Source organism: Pogoniulus pusillus, chromosome 6 (assembly GCF_015220805.1).
Source record: "Pogoniulus pusillus isolate bPogPus1 chromosome 6, bPogPus1.pri, whole genome shotgun sequence".
NCBI classification, from domain to species: Eukaryota; Metazoa; Chordata; class Aves; order Piciformes; family Lybiidae; genus Pogoniulus; species Pogoniulus pusillus.
The window spans coordinates 35056506-35074904 of record NC_087269.1 but is presented as its reverse complement, the minus strand read 5'-3'; the positions used below and the strand labels follow the sequence as shown (position 1 = coordinate 35074904).

General features: G+C 42.9%; 1 protein-coding gene and 1 long non-coding RNA gene across 2 annotated transcripts in view; one reads left to right on the top strand and one right to left on the bottom strand.

Annotated features, from left to right (window-relative positions):
• Positions 1–1112: 1112 nt before the first annotated feature.
• NRBF2 (nuclear receptor binding factor 2) lies at positions 1113–15169 on the bottom strand. Its single transcript, XM_064145194.1, has 4 exons — positions 15041–15169; positions 5149–5233; positions 3773–3813; positions 1113–2653 (listed from the first exon to the last, which is right to left on the bottom strand). The coding sequence occupies exons 1-4, from the start codon at positions 15092–15094 to the stop codon at positions 1937–1939; spliced, it is 897 nt and encodes a 298-aa protein (XP_064001264.1). The 5' UTR covers positions 15095–15169; the 3' UTR covers positions 1113–1936.
• The window catches only part of LOC135176275 (uncharacterized), a 56713-nt gene continuing 46873 nt past the window's right edge, over positions 8560–18399 (top strand). The window contains exon 1 of the long non-coding RNA XR_010302591.1: positions 8560–8647. This is a non-coding gene — a long non-coding RNA (uncharacterized LOC135176275). The remainder of the gene's footprint in view (positions 8648–18399) is intronic.

Below are 18399 nucleotides of genomic sequence, written 5' to 3'. Positions count from 1 at the left end.
CTTCCTCCTGCAGAGAAGCAGCCTCCTTCTGCTCTAGTGTTTTGTTTATGCAGCTATATGAAGGGATAGTTCAGCCTTACAGACAGAAGGCAGAGCTTGTGTTTTCCCTGCTTGCTCTCTGAAGAATCCTAACCCTTCAGCAGAGGTAGCCAGGATAAAAATTGCTTCCTCCTTCTCTGTCTGCAGAGACACCTCAGATGTCTGTAGCTAACAGCCCTGGGCTATCATCCCTGGCAGTGACATGAGATAGGTGCTTAAATAATTTTATTTCCTTCTTGTGAGCACCTATGATTTTCTTTGCTTTACTTACAGGAACAGAAACACTGCGCTCCGCCGCCACGTTACTTGTTAACAGCCAGCCTAGCAGGTGGCAGTGGAGAAGGCAACTTGTCCTCTTGTGGGAACAGAAAGCTGAGGCTGATCTGAAACAGGTTACCTCATCACAGCCATCCTGTGGGGCCACAAGTTGAACTGGTCCAACTGAAAAATAACTTATCTCTGAAAAATTAGTTTCCTGCTACAGTTCATCCCAAGAGACATGTATTTCCATAGGTTTTTTTCTAGCTTCCAGACCCTGCTCTCCTTCAAGCAAGCACAGGAGACACCAGGCATATAGAGGGGAGAAGACACACAGCAGTTAGGTGTCCTTGCTGCACTTCTAGTCCTATTCTGGAAGAAAAATATATCAATAGATAGCAAGCTTACCTTGTTACAGCACAAAAATAACTTAAGGTGGGGTGGCTGGCAACAGTTAACACTTTTCATTAATCAGTTACAGTTAAAGTTAATTAATGCCTTCTCTACACACTGCAGCACACATCCCACACCCCCTGCCACGGAAAGCCTGGGCCCAGGTAACACTCCAGTGCAGGGGTAAGGCTGGAGGATGCTCTGGGGCAAGGCACAGGATGACACGTACTGAAAGGGACTGAGAGTGATGAAGTGGCCTGCAGTGCCCTCCTCAGAAACCTCTGCATTCACCCCAGCTTTCCTGTATCTGCTGGGGGAGGAACACAGAAGTTCAGCTGTATGTCTGTACAAACACTGTTAGTGTAAGTCCTGATTTGTCTTTAATACTCTGCAACATTTGTAGAGATGTAGCACACGCTTGGTGTCAAAACACCTTGTTTTTTATTTTCATATCCTTTTTGAATCAGGTTAAGCTGTAAACAATTTCTTTGTCAATCAAATACTGCCAGCTAGAATTACTTCCATTCATGCATCACTGAAAACAAAAAGGGTCATTTTCTTTAAGTATAGATTTTTCTTTTTTAAAACAATGTCACTTTATACAGAAACCAAAGCTAGATTCGATGCACCCTGATTAGTTATGTAAACAGATAACCCCCAAAAAAAACCTCATCAACAGAACTAATAAGTTGGTTCCTTCATAGAATGGAAATTAAAATCTCTCCTGACTTGAGGTTAACGTGGTCAGGAGCACAGAGCGTGGCACATAAATCCATCTAGGAGGTGTATAAATTGCACTGTATCTGAATTAACAAAGTTATGCATAATGAAATGCACAGTTTAAATTCATGCTAGAAAGCATTTTCCAATAAGAAGTGGTAGCCAACTGGCAACCGTAACAGTTAGGTTCTGCACCATCATTTATGGCATTATGGACAACTATTACATATAGCATACTTTAAAACCCTGAAGGATTGCATTACTTGAAACATTCTCCAGGCAGGCAGGCATTTGGTTCAAAACACTGGGAGAAAGACTAAAAGAGCTTGCCAACTTACACTGGTTATGGTACCTTTTCATGAAGTAGATCAGATATGATGTGTGTTTCACAGTAACCAAGTTGCTTTAATGCCTTTTCTCCAACAGTAGGATTGTGTTAGATGTTTCTGCCCTCAGATCACCAGCATCCTGGTGGCTTTCCCTTTTCTTAAGTTTGCGTAACTACATGGAGCACTTGTCCTGTTTTTTAGCTATTCATCAGTCCTTTCAGCATATCCTCAGAGAGTTCCAGCAGAGGGAGTTCAGGGGATGGGATGTCCAGGGGGGGAAGGTTGGGTATTGGAATGTCCTTCGCCTTCCCAGCAGTTGTTGCAAACTTCTGCCAAGTTGCAGCTGATGACATAGGTTCTGAATGTTGCTGCAGACCCCACAACTCCGACTTCTCGACAAAGTCGGCATCTACATCCAACTCCTTGTCTAGTGGAGATTTCTGGAGTCTCGTGCTTTCTGCTTTTAATTGCCTGTTCTCTCTCCTTAATCTCTCATTTTCAGCTACAAGAAATTCTATGTGCCGTTTCAAATCTGCAATTTTGGTTGCCTGCTCTTCTATTATTGTTTTGTCATCTTTTGGAGCTTTGCTCCCAAGACATGCTTCCACTGGCTCCTTTTTTTTCTGAAGCAGAAATAACAGCGTATCGGGGTCCCTGTCAAAGACACCCTGAATATCCTGTGGGTGTTTCTCCATGGAAGGGCTGTACTTCTGAGTGACAGGAACCAATATATTTTGATCATCAGAATCTTCAGCAGATGGCTTATAAGAATTCTGGAGATGTGCAGCTATTTCCTTGTCAGCATTCTGCTGGGCTTTCAGCTTTTCCTCCCTCTTTGCCCTTTTCCACCTCTCCTGGATGAGTAGTAACTGTTTCATGTGACTATCCCTTTGTAGTTCCAGTGACAGCTGAGCCTGTGTAAGAACAACATTGAACAGTTTAGTTGGGGATCTATAATCCTACCTGAGTATTCACACACAGAAAGTTAATTGCATGTCAGTATTTACATAAACATCATCACAGTGTGCCTGCAGGGGGAGGGAGGATAGCTTTTCTTAGAGAAGTGCTCTCTGCTTCTACAATGCAACACAATGAGATATTACATCCAAACTTAGTATAACTACTGGAATTATGAAGGAGTGAGTTAATATTTCATCTCTTAATTTGTTTGCTTGTTTTTAACACTGACCAGGCTACAATAGCTTTGTGTGGATGACACAGGAGTTTAACTGACCTATGACCAACACCAGAAAGGAAGAGATTCACTTGGCATGCACAGCTAAACTTCAGCTAAATAAAACAATTTGTATGCCTCTGTGATTATGTCGTGTTAGTAACACCCAATACTAAGCAGAAAACTGTTCCAAGGCCAGACATAATCCTAAATGACTCAACCATATTTAATGAAGGGGGTAGCATGGTGGTTAATAACTCACACCTGGGTAAGAGGCTACCATTTTTCTACACGAATGATCCTCTGCAGTAAAGACAGGTGTCCATCCCCACAGGTTATGTCCTTTGATAATACTGGTAAACTCAAAGCCTGCTGCTTTGAAAATGTTAAGCAAACTACACCATTGCATTCTAGACTTGTGCAGTGAGTAAAGAAATCTACAGGACTGTTGTGCTGGAGACCCTCCAGTCAGGATGAATAAAACCAAAACTACAGAATGTAGCTGAGATGTAGAATACAGAATATAGATGAGAAACAACTCAGCAAAACAGCCTAAGTGCCTCACAGTAAAAGTTAAATACAAAACTAGTTTTATCACCTATTTGAAGATGCCTTGCAGACCAGAAACCTGTGTTGGAGAACCCTTGGATGAGCCAGTCATTTTCTTGTTCTTGCTCCACTTAAACTTGGAAAAACTTTGAAGGAGGACTAGTATTACTGCACTTCTAAAACTCAGGGTGCAGTTGCCATAGGGTCAGAAAATTAAGCAGAGGAGTATGATCAATCAGGGCATATGATGACACATAGGCATATAACAAAGCTACAGCTGATTCTGGCATCTGCTGCTCCTTGTCCTCACCTGTTCTGACTGGGTCAGCTTCATAGCGTCTGTAAGGTAAGCTGCAGAAGAAAAAATTGATAAACACTTAGGACAAGTTACAGAGCTTGAACACTTCCACAGAACCTAAGAAAATACATTTCATGTTCTAAATCCTCATAGGAAAGCAGCAGTACAGAAGCAAAGTATTTATCAAGCTAGAGTGTCTGGAAACACCTGCTGTTTTTCACAAGTCTGAGAAATTTACCGTAGTATATGGTATTCCCTTCCCTGCTGGCTCAGGTTGTTGCTGTTTGTTTTTCAGGAGGACAGCACAGTAGACATCTCCAGAAAGTCCAAGAAGCACAACTTTCCCCAAAAGGGACAAAACACAGCTAAGAGCCAGATTTCTAACATACAAGCACTACAAGGCAAAGTCTGGTAAGTAGAATCCTCTTGCCCGTGGCATACCAGTATTACAAAGTAAGGCTTTTTAATTATGCCTTGATGAAGAGGTATAGTCTGTAGTTCCCCACTCTTTCATAAACTTCCCCTCCAAACCAGAAAATGTGCTGGCTTAAGAGTCACAGCAGCACTTTAGACTTTGAGCATTATCTTGCTAAGTGCTGAAAAAGACAAACTGTAAGAAATTCATAACCAAATTCAGAAAGCTCCAAGATACTGGAAAAAAAACCCATCAGGCACAGAAAGGCAAGACACATCCAATGCATTTCTGGGGTTTATCTTGGTACACGAAGGAACTCAAAATGAAAAGTCTGCACATTAGAATGAAAATGCTCTGAGCACTGATAAACACCACAGAAATTATCTGTTTCTCATTTTATGGGGTTTTCTAGCCTTTATGAATGTAAAGGGAGAATGCCTGGTATTTAGGTTATGATATTCAGAGAAGCCACTTATTTTGTCTCCATGCAAGTCCTGTCATTGAAAGGTCCTACTTGTTGAACCAATTAAGACCTCTTTCTTCTTCTGCCACACTGTCAGACGGCTGACAGGCTGCAACACAAATAATTAAGCATGGCTAGTGAAATGGACAGGTAAATGCACAGAGTCTCACTTAGGAGAGGCTGTCAATGGCAGCATCAAGGCCTGCAAAGCAATCTGCTGGTTTGCTGGAGTTCTGCGTAAGCTGAGCTCATCACCTGCTCTTAGCTGTCTTGATTCAGGCACTAGAAAAGGGAAGTAACTAAACTTTTGTAAGCAGACATTTGTCTAAGTAGTTCCTTTATCAACAGAGAATGCAGGTGACTTCAGCTATGACAGCAGTGAAGAAAATACTGAAACTGGCTTGCAGCAGGTCCCTAATTGCAGTTTGTTCATGACATGAGGTGTTGGCTTCATCTTCAATACATGCAAATCTAGAAATTGATTTTAAGTCCTGGAATGTGAGAACTCACCAGCAGCTTTTTTATGACAAGAAATTGCTTCTTCATATTTCCCTGCTGCCAGCAAACGGTCTGCTTTTCTGCTTTGCTGGTGAGCCTGAAAATAAAACGAGCATTACATCAATGAGAGTTAACCAACAAATAGTTATACTTCCCTTAAAAGTAATCAGTACCTCTAAAAACCTGTAATGACTCCAGTTCTCAGGCTTTTAAGCTCAGATCTCCCACCCCTTTCCAGGCTTTATGCTTTTGACTTCTTCTTTAAGAACATTTTACAACAATCTGCATCGTACAGGTTAAGAAGTAAAGTTTGGTAATGCAGCAAAGATGGTGTGTACACAATAAAATCCTTTTGAAGCCTCCTTTATAGGCAGGCATTTACTGTAATTGTGCAGGAAGACCAGGAGGCCATAAGAAGTTATGAAAAGCTGTAAGTATTTAAGACCAATTTACCCAGCAGAATACAAGATATCTGAATTATGTTACAGCTTACAGCCGGTCTGACATTTTCCGCTGAGCCACGGCCAAGAGGTTTTGCCTCTCAAATGAATACACTGCAAAAGTTGTTTGTTGTTTGTTTGTAGCTTCTGCCCATTAATGGGAGTAGCATAGGTATAGTTACATGATATCAAAGTCACGTTGTTGTTATACAGCAGCTAAGTCTATACTAGTATTTGTAATCCACTAATGTAAACCACTAAGGCAGATTAAAGGTGTTGCTGAAAGCAAACAATTGATGCAAGTATTTGCATATGCTCAGTGAGAAACAGCACTGCACAACCAGCACTGCAACCTCCATGAAAGCAAGTCTTTTTGGCATTACTAAAAGACATGATTTTTATGTTCCTTCCTCCAAGACCATCTGTGAAATGGGAAAGGATACAATCACTGACTGGAAAAGACTGTCTACAACACATTATTCACGGCTGCTTTACTGAGTTAGACGTAAACAGTGGTCAGGTATCAAGCACTGACTCTGTGAAACAACACAAGAAACATAGGAACCTGAAGAAGGTGTTTGCCTGTTTGTTTGTTGATCACTGTTTCTCAAGCAAGGCACTACCAAATCCATAGTGACTTGAATCTGTAGGGGAAACAGAACTGAAAGCCTGATCTGCTTTTGTAATTCTGTCTCTAACCTATACCATTTCTCTCTTCCCTCCTTTTGCCCAACTGAAGGCATAAAACTTGTCAGACTTCAGATGTTTGGTGAATATAAGTATATGAATATATGTTCCAGGATGAACATATAAATGAGCATGTTGGTCCATATCCTGAGATGTGAACAGCTGGTTCCCCACAGGCCTTATCGAATTACATTTTGCTACTGCAGCCTTAGAAGAAGCATCAAAGGTCAGATAATCCAAACAGGATGGTAGTGTGATTCTATCAAGACTAACATCATACTTACGTTGACATCTGTTTAAAAAATAAACTCTAAAATGCAGATCCATTTCTTTGTCCTCCAAACTAACTTCATCACCTTCTGTGTTACAGTAAGTTCAGTTTTCCACCACACTTTTAGCAGTTCTGACACCACAGAAGAAAATGACTTCTACGGGAAACATTCCTTTGGACAACAGCTCTTCTTGAGAAATCCCTAGCAGTTACATCACTGATTTTAGATGTTTGGCTTTTCTAAACCTGATTTCATATGCTATCATGAAGTGTTCTTTTAAAAAAAACTCTACAGCTCCTTGATTCTTCACAACAAATATTTTTGTTGTATTTTTCTTCCTCATCTTCTCTCAATCCTCAGGTAACTGTCAACATTCCCTGCTTTTTCTGCCCTGATGTTAAATAATCTCAGAAGAGGAAGTGTTTTTCTGCAGATAAACAATCTATTTTATGGTCTGTTTCTGTGTCCCCATACAAATGACATATGCCAGAAAGATGAACTTATTCCCCACAGGAATGAACCAATGGTATCAGCTAATATAGAGCCATCTCCTCAGTTATTCATGGCAGCTCATCCAGTTACAAACTAGCTATGTCATGGACATAAAAACACCTGACCTAGCTCCTTGCAAAACATATGTTCAGTAAATTAGTATAGATAGAGCTGCTTCTGCAAACTGCAGGGGCAGGTCTGAACAAAACAGGCAAGGATGAAAAAGGGCAGAAAGAAACAGAAGAGCTAAGGAAACAATTCAACAAGCCAGAGGCCTGCTTCCATTTGTTAGTTTCTACATGCAAGAATTTGAATCTGATTGTTTTCAAAGGTTATTTTAATCTGACTTAAACTACTGGAGCATGATCTTACTCAAATCACTTAAGCACATGGAGAACATTTGAGGGCAGTCAGTTGTTACATTGCGCAATTAAATCATTTCCATTGTCAGTTAACTCCCAGTGAAGCTGAGATTGGGATGGACTGTGAATAAAATTAAGACAATATTCCAGGGATGCTAGCAAAAAGAAAAGCTAGGATCCTGTGATTACAAAGTCAAAATGTCTTTCTTGCTGTTAAATCAAAATATAGAGAGGCCAGGCCATCTTACTCTGATGCAGAGCAACAGACTTCTCTAGTGGAAACAACAGGAACCACAGCAGAGAAAAATCCGTTTCAGCACAGGCTTGTGTGAGAAAGGTTGGTGTTTTGTAGTCACAGAGGAGGAATTCCTCATTTTGTTTGTTTTCCTGGCTGCTTGACAAGGAGATATTTGCTAATTTATTCCACCCTGTGAGTGTTTGTTCCAATTAGTTGACTGTGGAAGGACTAAAGAATTTCTCTCATTTTCATGGTAGATTATTTATCACCAGCAGTGTGAAGAAATGAGTAGTGCCGTTTCCTAGCAGCAAGTGATGAAACTGCCACAGAAATACTTGGATGTTTAATAGCCCTGTCTCAGGGATAAGCTTCTACCTCTTGTCTAGTCTGCTGGTTTATTCTTAAGGTTCAGTTACACTTAGCCACACAGTGTCCAACCATTGTTAGCAAATCTTTTTTGAACTCCAGTGGTCTGTATCCCATTATAAAACTGGCAGTGTAAGAATCGGTCCTGTATCATAAACTGAAAAAAGTCTCCCTCTCTGGTCTGATGTCATGCTGGAAGAAGGTATTTACATCAATAATTCTGGAGCTGCTATGCTGATTCCAAACAGATTCTAGCAGAACTGCTTTGACTTTGGTCCTGCTGCTGTGATGACTACAGAAATAGCTGCTGCATAACCGCAGCAGGTTTATATACATAATTCCTCTTCCAGTAGTAAATGTAGGAGGTGGTGTAAGAATAATTATAATTTATTAACTGGCTGTGGAATTGACAGGGTAGGGGGAAAAGCAGGTCAACAACTAGTTCTAGACGTCACTCCCAATCCAGACAAGCAGGAATTCCCAGCAGGCAAACGGACAGGTGCAGCAACTTGACTCTCATAAGAGGAAGCAGGTGTGTGTGAAAGATGACCAAGCTAATAAAGCTTCCTCATCTTGCTCCAACACATTTGGTTCCTGAGGATTTCTGTGTGCCTCTTTGAGTCACTTCAACTACGGGATGAGCTACAAAAGCAGGTAAGCTGAAGAGCTCTGACTTTCCAATTGTTAAGGGATGATAAATGCATCTTTAAGTTTGTACTACTGTCCCAGAGAAATACTGTTTGATTTTCCACCCAACTAGCCCAAATCATTGCCTATGTAATCTCTGAGCAGCAAAATAGAAATATAATCAAACAATCCTCTAAAGCAGCAGTGCAGATCCCCTCTTTGTCTAAAGCTTTAACAGCCCAAAAATTAATGCTCCAGTTCTTTTTTTCCAATGTAAACTAGACGATGACATGACTGCCAGGCCATAGGAAATGAAGCCATAAGGCCTAATTGCCAGGTCTCCTACCCTTCCCTCAAACTCAGAAGCAATAAAAATGCTACTTTTCTTTCTGAAGATAGTGCACTATTGCAACCTGAAGGATTATTGCCATATATCACCAGCTTAGAGAAAAAAACCAAACCACCACAACAAAAAGCTGCTCCCTTTCCCATGTGATTCCAGTTGATAGCTAGCTATTACATAAAAGACAGTAAGAGAATTCTACAGGTTTTTTTAAAGGTATATGCAGTACTACTCATTTTCAAACAGGTTAAGTGTACTACCCTCTCTCCTAATTTGCAACAGTCCTGTAGTTGAGATATAGTCTTGTATATGTTTAGCTTTCCTTTCTTCCTCCAAATGAAACAGATCTTCGCTGAAGGCCTTGTTCAAGATGTTAAGCTTCCAGCATGCTTTATTCACAGTAAGGGGCTTTCTAGAAAGTGATGTATTTTAATAAGATGATGAAGCACAGACTATGGTGCCTTACTACTGAAGTTATAAATGAAGGCAGGAAAACACACCGACTAAAATGGAGCTGCCTGAGGAAAGCTGCCTGCAAAGAAATTCTGTCTACTGTAACTGGTTGTGGATGTTTTAAGGGAAACAACTGCTGACTGCTGTTATAATCCATTTTATGTTCTGGTGTGTGGATACCAGTTATCTTTGCCAGAAAGGATCAATATCTATGTTCTCTTACTGCTGAAAGTAAAGATGAAGGTATTTTTTTGAGAGATGATGAATCTATTCAGAGATTTCCTTCCTTAAGGATATATTCTTGTTCTAAGAGTGTAATTGGAGAAAGGAAGAGCCAGAAAGTGCAGGTGGTATTGTTTCCATATTTTACAAGAGAGTGCTAAGTATCTTCCCTGTATATGATCTTTTGAGGTCTCTTCCAAACCCTAATATTCTGTGATTCTGTATGATTTTTACAGCAGCAGGCCACAGAGGGTGGAATGAGGTGACTGGTACTCCATTATTCCCCTCACAACACAAACACTCTCTCAGTGCTATACCTACAGAAGTTTCTTTCAAACCCATTCTTACCAGGAAATGGTGAAATCAGAAAGGTCTGAATGCATTTGTCTGCATATGTATTTAAAAATGAAAGGGACAGAGAATACGAGAGGAGAACTTGATCTGAGAGGTCCAAGAACAAACTATGGCCACTGGTTTGGTGGTAATTTTTTTGTTTTCATTAGTTTGTTTTTAAATTTAAAAAAAAGGACAGTCATGATAACTAAAACTTGGAGGTGATTATAGAAAAATACTTTATTTGCAGGCAGTTACACTAAAAGGAAAAATAATACAGACTTGTATTGTAAATAGCAGGAATATATTTTCCACTAGGGCTAAAGAAATGTAATATGTCAACAGAAGCAAACTTCCTTAAAATACTCCCTGTATTCTATAGAGAAAGATGGAATTGGCTGAAGGAAAAACAAAATAATGGCAGAATCCACTGTCTGCTCAATCAAGACCACTAGCCATATGTTAGCTCACTCTTCTGTCTTTGAAAGCATGTACTTGGCAAGGTCAACAGAACAATGACTCGACTGTAAATAACACATTAGTGTAGCTACAGAGCAAAACAGGTATGTGGAAACTCTTATGAGAAGGTATTCTCAATATAACACACTCCTCATTCACTTTGTATTGAACTGTAAAGATGATGCAAGTTCAATTCACTTGTAAGAAACTGAATTTAAACACATGGGCATATGAGCAACCAATGTTGTTTAGCCAACCAACGTTAACTCGCAGAATAGCTGTAATTGACTTCATGTGTGTTCCCAACTGATTCCTAATTTAGGATAAAATGGTTATTCTGCATTCCCTACCATGCAAATGTAATTAATGGATCTGGAATTAAACCAGCTCACATTGCTTAGGTTAGGTGGAGCCTGCAAAGCCCCCTGCAGGCATAGCTGCAGCTCCTCCCCTTATCACCTGTAACCTCATTAAGGTGTGGTAACTTTTAACCTATTGCATAGTCAAATCAACCTCACTCTCCCCTTTTTTACCCATTTAGTTATGATAAAAGCACTAAATGCTTCAACTTGATCGTCAGAGCCGTAAGCTGCTTTGCTAATGCTTTTCCCCATGTAGAGAGCTACGGCTGGCACTGCACAAGTCTTGCTAACTGGAGGTTATAAGCTAAATGAGAACAGTAACACTGCCTTGACAAACAAAATCTGGGCTCCTATATGTATCCCTAAACCACATGACTCAAGCTTTTACAACAACAGACCTACCCTTTGGTAGAGATAACTGAATCACTGCAACAAATAGTCAAGAACTATTCCAGGAATAACAATTCCAACCAACTGGAGCAGAAAGGCCTCAGTTATGACTTCATGCTGCTCCCTTCCCAGGCCTCTAGGAGATGGTTTCAATTTGGGTCTTTAAACTGTTAAGACATGCTCACTTAGAGCAGAACTGCATGGCTTGATGATATGCATGTCATGTTATCGTGACAGGGCAGAAAGGCATGGTTGCTAGGTACACAAACCACACAGCCAGCCAGGAAGAAATAATGCTTCTGTCCACCACCTGTAGCTTTGCCCTTGAATGGGAGCTACTGCAAGTTGTTATATGTGCAAGGTTTAATAGTTTTCTGCTGTGCTTTAACAGTAGTTATGTGACTAAATACAACACTTGGAGCTTTTTGAAGGAGGTTATTACTAATCTGGATGTTTGGCTGACTCATCACCTCACCATCTCTAGTCACTATGCAGATATGCTGCTGCCCCTGTGGGTTCACAGCTTATACTTCTCTTAGTTGAAATGAATGGCCTCATAAGAATCAAGTCCTTGCTATGGAGAAACTTAGACAAAGTTTCCAGCATTGTGGTAAAAACAGACATTGTGTTTGGCGTGTCTATATAATCACACTTCTACTTTTACTACTTGCAAGCTTCTCTAGTTTGAGTTTGTAATTGAGTGCCTCTGCATTTATTTTTTTCATTTAAGATAGGAAAAGTACAGCAGGTTTCAGGGTACTATTTATTTTTTAACAAATAATAAAACCAGCAGTAGTTAGTGGATATTTCTGAAGATTAATATAATATTCCTTGTTTTCCAATCCAAATTGCCAGGGTGCACTGGCATTAAATCTCAAACATTGTCCAAATCTTTTGGTATCTGGAAAACTTTTGCACATACTATTTTCTCTTCCTACTTTTTCCTGTTGTGGATTGAAGGGAAGGTGAAGGGCCTGGAACACAAATCCTATGAGGAGAGGCTGAGGGAGCTGGGCCTGTTTAGCCTGGAGAAGAGGAGGCTCAGGGGTGATCTTAGTACTGTCTACAACTACCTGAAGGGACATTGTAGCCAGGTGGGGGGTGGCCTCTTCTCCCAGGTAACCAGCAACAGAACAAGAGGACACAGTCTCAAGTTGTGCCGGGGTAGGTATAGGCTGGATGTTAGGAGGAAGTTCTTCACAGAGAGAGTGATTGGCATTGGAATGGGCTGCCCAGGGAGGTGGTGGAGGCACCGTACCTGGAGGTGTTCAAGAAAAGACTGGATGGGGCACTTAGTGCCATGGTCAAGTTGATTGGATGGGGCTGGGTGCTAGGTTGGACTGGATGATCTTGGAGGTCTCTTCCAACCTGGTTGATTCTATGATTCTGCTTATTTTGGCCTTGTATGGATATAGTATTCACCCTACTTTGAATCCACTTCTCAAAGCAGACCGTTAATTGGCTTGCACTGGAATGGTTGCTACCAACGGCTTACAGCACTCAAATTAAAATCCTCTATTACATGAATCTTACAATTTACGTTGTGTTGTGTTACTGTCACTCCAGCCACTGGTCTGTGCTTTTTGGTTTTCACCAAAACAACAGCTGTTCAAGATGGGTCCCTTACACTTTGAAAAACTTAAGAGACAGCAGATTTTCACCAGATTTTGGATGGTATTTTATTATAAACCACAGAAAGTGCTAATACCTTGTAGGGAAAAAAAACGAAGTAGAGGTAGTATGGCTCATTAGCAAATAATCTCTACGAAGATACTGATGTATTAAACTAGAATCTGCAGATTTGTGAAGTCCTGAGTGTCAGATTCTGATCAATGAACAAGTTTTCTTTTTAGTATCTTCTTGAGGTTGATACTATTTGCCTCATTTTTACTGTGTTACTTCCAAGCTTCTAATGGTTAAGAGCGTGCTTCTTAATTGATACCTTTTACTCCTATACATAAGGTTAAAGTTATGGCTAGATATGAGGTAAGAATTCTTTGCCTAAAGCAGATGGCAGTAGGAATTGCCCCTACAGTAGGTAGCACAGAAAAGCTTTTAACTGCTTTTTTGTTTGGTTTTTTTTTTAACATAGCATCTTTTCTTATGTTAATCTTCGTGCTTTGGCAGTAAAAAAGTTTTTATCTGTTAAAGAATGATGTTTCTCATTTAAGTCATTAGTCCTGAAGGTCAGTGATGAAAATTTTTATTAAACAAAAGCCACTGTAGTTACAGATGATTTTGGAAAGCAAATTAGTATCTGTTTAGTGCCATCTACAGAAATACATCAGTAGGTTAGGGAAAAGAAAACCTGAAACTTGAGACAGACAAAGATCATTAATAGTTTAAGTCACTAATGAAGAGCCACACGAATGAAAATAAAATATTTTGAGGGAGATTTATTTTTCAGAAGGTAGAAAAAGAATATTATTGGAGTCAGCAGAATACAAGAAGGTATGGCCACCTGTAATTAGGAAGACTAAGCAAACAGTTCAGTATAATAATAACCAAAAGCCACCAATACAAATGATTAAGTGTAGTCAATGTGCAACATGTTGATAAGAGAAATTAAGATATCAGGATAGTCAAAACTACTAAGGATTTTTTGTCTTTTTGTCAGCATGATACAGACACAACCAGAGTGGTTCTGTGCTGTTGGCTCAGATCTAAATGCGATCATTTTCCTGCTATGCTGTCAGCCCTAATTCTGTGGTCTGCAATATCCATTTTACCACCCTTTCTGAAACCAGAGAGCGTGATCTAGAAATCCCTGACCGTGTAGAAATGGCAAAGGTTTGTTAGGGCTGACACTATGCTGGAACAAAGAAGCTCGGACTGAAAACTAAACTGACCCAAGTCTCCAATGTTTGCATGGCAATGTCTGAAGCATTTCTGGATCAGACTCATTCCTGGACACACCACAGCTGTACTCCTAGTGTGCTGTTCCCGGGTAGTTGCACTGTTGGACCAGAGCTAGTGTTCTAAGAGAATGCTCTCTCTATTACTGCATCTGAGGCATTGTCAAGGTATGGCTTTGATAAAATGTACAAAGCAGCAGAGAATTAACTGTTCTTGACCCTAGATCTTATCTATGTGACAGAAATCTACCAGTTTAGGCTGCTTCAAGTCTGATGAGGTTTTTGTGAAAATGCTTTTTTCAGGCATCTGGTTTTCAGCGAATATTCCTTAGGAAATGTAGTTTAAGCAGAATAACTACTCATTTAAGATTCTGAAGTATTTCACCCTGTGAAATTGAAAGAATCATCTAGTCAACAGAGGGCCCTGCTAACTCTTCAGAATTCTTTAAACTCAGACAAATATGGCCTGTGTCATCTAAACGTTTCCTTCCAGAACTTCCCCTGTGCTTTATGTTTACAACTTGGGTCAGACAGTCCACAATGTAAACAAGTCGCTGCGCGCCCCCCTGCGCTGTCTGCTCTCCAGCGGTGTTCCCGGGCACAGCGCAGCCCGGCTCCGCCGTACACCGTCCTAGCCGCGGTCCTGCGGGACCTCGCGTACAGCAGCGCTGCCTGGCTTTGCCATCGCTTCCCCCGCCTCTCAGCCACCTCCTAACACCCACTTCAAGTCCCGGACAGAGACTCGGCCTCCGGGAAGGCCAGGACGCGGTGCCACTTCGGCAGGGTCTGGCACAAGCTCTGAACAGGTGCTAGGGGTGGAAAAGGGGGGGCGGGGGGTGGAAAAGGGGGGGCAGTGAGGGCCCCATTTACTGCTCAAGTCGCGCTTCTCCGTTCGGCTACCCGCCCGTATGCGTGAGCCACCCGCTCCCCGCCGCCTGCGGGCCGAGCGCGGCGGCAGGACGGGCTGCCGGGACCCCCCGACCCACCGCGGCCGCGCGCTCACCAGGTTGAGGGGCCCCTCCATCACTTCCATGGACGGCGGGGGCTGCGGGCACATGGGCGCGGGGGCGGCCCGCTCACCGCTCCCGGTGCCGCCGGCCCCCACCGCCCGGCCGCCAGCGCCGCTGCTGCCGCGTCCCCGCCCGGCAGCTTGTAAACACTGCTGCCGCTTCCGCCCGGCTCGCGCCGGCGCCGTCTCGCGAGAGCCCGCGGGCCGCGCGAGACTCGGGCGGCAGCGCCCTGGGCGCCAGAGGCGCCGCTCGCGCCCGCGCGCCGCCAGGGCCTCGCCTGGCCCGGCCCTGCCCTGCCCCCCCTGGCCCTGCCCTGCCCGCCCTGCCCGTGGCCGCCTTCGGGCCGCCCTGCTGTTGCAACAGCCGCCCCGGCTAAGTCAGCCCTGGCGGCAGAGCAGGTCTGGAGGGCTGCCGGTGCCGTCCTCGCTGTGCGGGGCAGAAGGAACGGTCACCGCTTTCCGTGGCTCGTCATTGGAGTACGTGAGAATAGGTGACAAGCCCTGCACTTAGCAGCATGCGCCTGCTGTGGAGACATTGCTTGTTCAGAGTAAACGCTGTTGAGAAAGACCAGGCAAGCAAGGTACTGAACAGCAGATAAGCTGCCCAGCTAACTTAATAAGCGTCACGATCATCCTTATCCACACAACTCTGTTTTCTGAAGACTGCAGACAAGACATAATCAGATCGTGTATAAATTGCTGAGGTAGAGCTAAGGATGACAGGAGCATGGTAGTAATGGATTGAAAGGGGAAAGAGGGCAAGAAAAAAAAGGAAAGCAAGAAGAGGATAGAGAATTAGATCCAAGATTACCAGGAAAACAAGAAGTAAAAAAGCTAACTAGCAGTAAGTTGTGGAAGTCCCAGATTCCCTCTGTAGACGTGATCCTCAGACGTGAGTGGCGCCTGTGGGCCTCTGAGGGAGCTACGTGACAAGATAGGCCATAGCTCTCAGCTATCCCTGTGCTGTGGGGACTGGCCCTGCTACGCAGGAGTTCTGGGAGGAGTGTTTCTTCCAACATGTGGTTAGGCAAGACAGTCTCTTCAAAGATACTTCACTAGTGCCTGTTTGCATTTGCAAGCATCTATCAGTTGGTTTAATTATATCCACAAGAGGGATAGGAAGGAGGACTCGGGAGCTTACAGGCCTGACAGCCTTACCCCAGTGCGGTGCAAGATAATGGAACAGATCATCCTGAGTGCAATCACAGGGCACCTACAGGATGGCCAGGGCATCAAACCCAGCCAGCATGGATTTTGGAGGGGCAGGTCCTGCTTGACCAACCTAATCTCTTTTTATGACCAGGTTACCCACCTGGTGGATGTGGGGAGGGTGGTGGATGTAATCTACCTGGACTTCAGCAAGGCCTTTGACACTGTCTGCCATAGCAAACTCCTGCCAAGCTGGCAGCCCATGGCTTGGACAAGGACACTCTGTGCTGGATTAGGAACTGCCTGGATGGCTGGGCCCAGAGAGTGATGGTGAATGGAGCCACATCCAGTTGGTGGCCAGTCGGTAGTGGTGTGCCCCAGGGATCAGTGCTGGGCCCAGTCCTGTTTAATGTCTTTACTGATGATCTGGATGAGGGGATTGGCTCCACCATTAGTAAGCTTGCAGGTGACACCAAGTTGGGAGTCTGTGTCGATCTGTTAGAAGGTAGGAGGGCTCTGCAGAGGGACCTGGATAGGCTGGATAGATGGGCACAGTCCAATGCCATGAGTTTGAACAAATCTAAGTACCAGGTTCTGCATTTTAGCCACAACAACCCCATGCAATGCTACAGGCTGAGGACAGAGCAGTTGTAAAGCAGCCAGGCAGAGAGGGACCTGGGGGAACTGGTCAACAGCCAACTGAACATGAACTAGCAATGTGCCCAGATGACCAAGAAGGCCAATGGCAGCCTGGCCTGTATCACGAATTGTGTGACCAGCAGGGCCAGGGAAGTCATTCTGCCCCTGTACTCAGCACTGGTTAGGCCCCACCTTGAGTACTATGTCCAGTTCTGGGTCCTTTAATTTAAGAAAGTTGTTGAGGTGCTTGAACATGTCCAGAAAAAAGCAACAAGGCTGGTGAGGGGGCTGAAGCACAGCCCAATAAGGAGAAGCTGAGGGAGCTGGGATTACTCAGCCTGGGGAAGAGGAGGCTCAGGGGAGACCTTATCGCTCTCTAGAACTACCTGCAGGGAGGTTGTAGCCAGGTGAGGGTCAGTCTCTTCTCCCAGGCAATCAGTGACAAAGCAAGAGGACACAGTCTCAAACTGCGCTGGGGCAGGTTTAGGCTGGATGTTAGGAAGAAATTCTTCACAGAAAGTGTGATTTGCCATTGAAATGGGCTGCCTGGGGAGGTGGTGGAGTCCCTGTCCCTGAAGGTGTTTCAAAGGAGATTGGATGAGGCCCTTGGTGCCATGGTTTTGTTAGTTAGAAGGTATTAGGTGATAGGTTGGACTCAATGATCTCTAAGGTCTTTCCCAACCTGGTTAATTCTGTGACTCGGTGATATATCAACAAGCCAGCTCCTGTGTAGTACAGAGTGGGTTTGGTCTAGAGCCCACTGATTGTCTAGTAGGTAAGTGAAGTTGTCCTATACAAATATTTGAAGTGGTAAGTCAGCAAGGGTAAATCAGAAAGGGTGCTTGGTGCTTCACTGGCATTACTTACACTCAGACTTGGAAAATTATAAAGTTTATTTGTTTTGTGGTACCAAAACGTTGTTTCCCTTCCTCTTAGCTCATAGACACACTTATGAAGAGGTAACATTTATCTGTCATGTAAAGAAGTATTGCTCCCATCTTGACCCTCCTACTTGGTCACTGTTCCACTTTATAATGGCTCTTTGCTGACCTTTAGCCCTGTGCTGCCTAGCTTTTTCTTTTCTCTTGAGGCAGTACTGTGATAAGGAAAAATTGTGCCAAACGACTTTATACCTGAGCACAAAACTTGGTTTTTCAATTGTTAGCAAAGTTATACTGAATTAATGTGTCACAATTTGCCGATTGTCTTGTATCCATAAGTGAGATCTTATTTGGGTCATTATCCTCTTCCATACTGTATTAATCCAGAGGAATAGTGTGATGATCTTGCTAAATATTAGGTAGGATGAGATTTTAGATACACTGGTGGTGAAATTGCATACCATCAAGCTGTTACTTCTCACCACTTTACTAACTCTACATCTTTAGTGTCTGAACTATGTGGATTTACTTATTTAGTATTTAAATTGTATTGCTGATCTGATTGTGTCTAATTTTTAAATTTGCATAAAAGATTTGACCCATTACAGGGAGCTGCATAGCTGGTTTTACTCTGTGCTTATCAGTCCTCCATAAATCATACCAATTTTTCTAAAATCGATCATT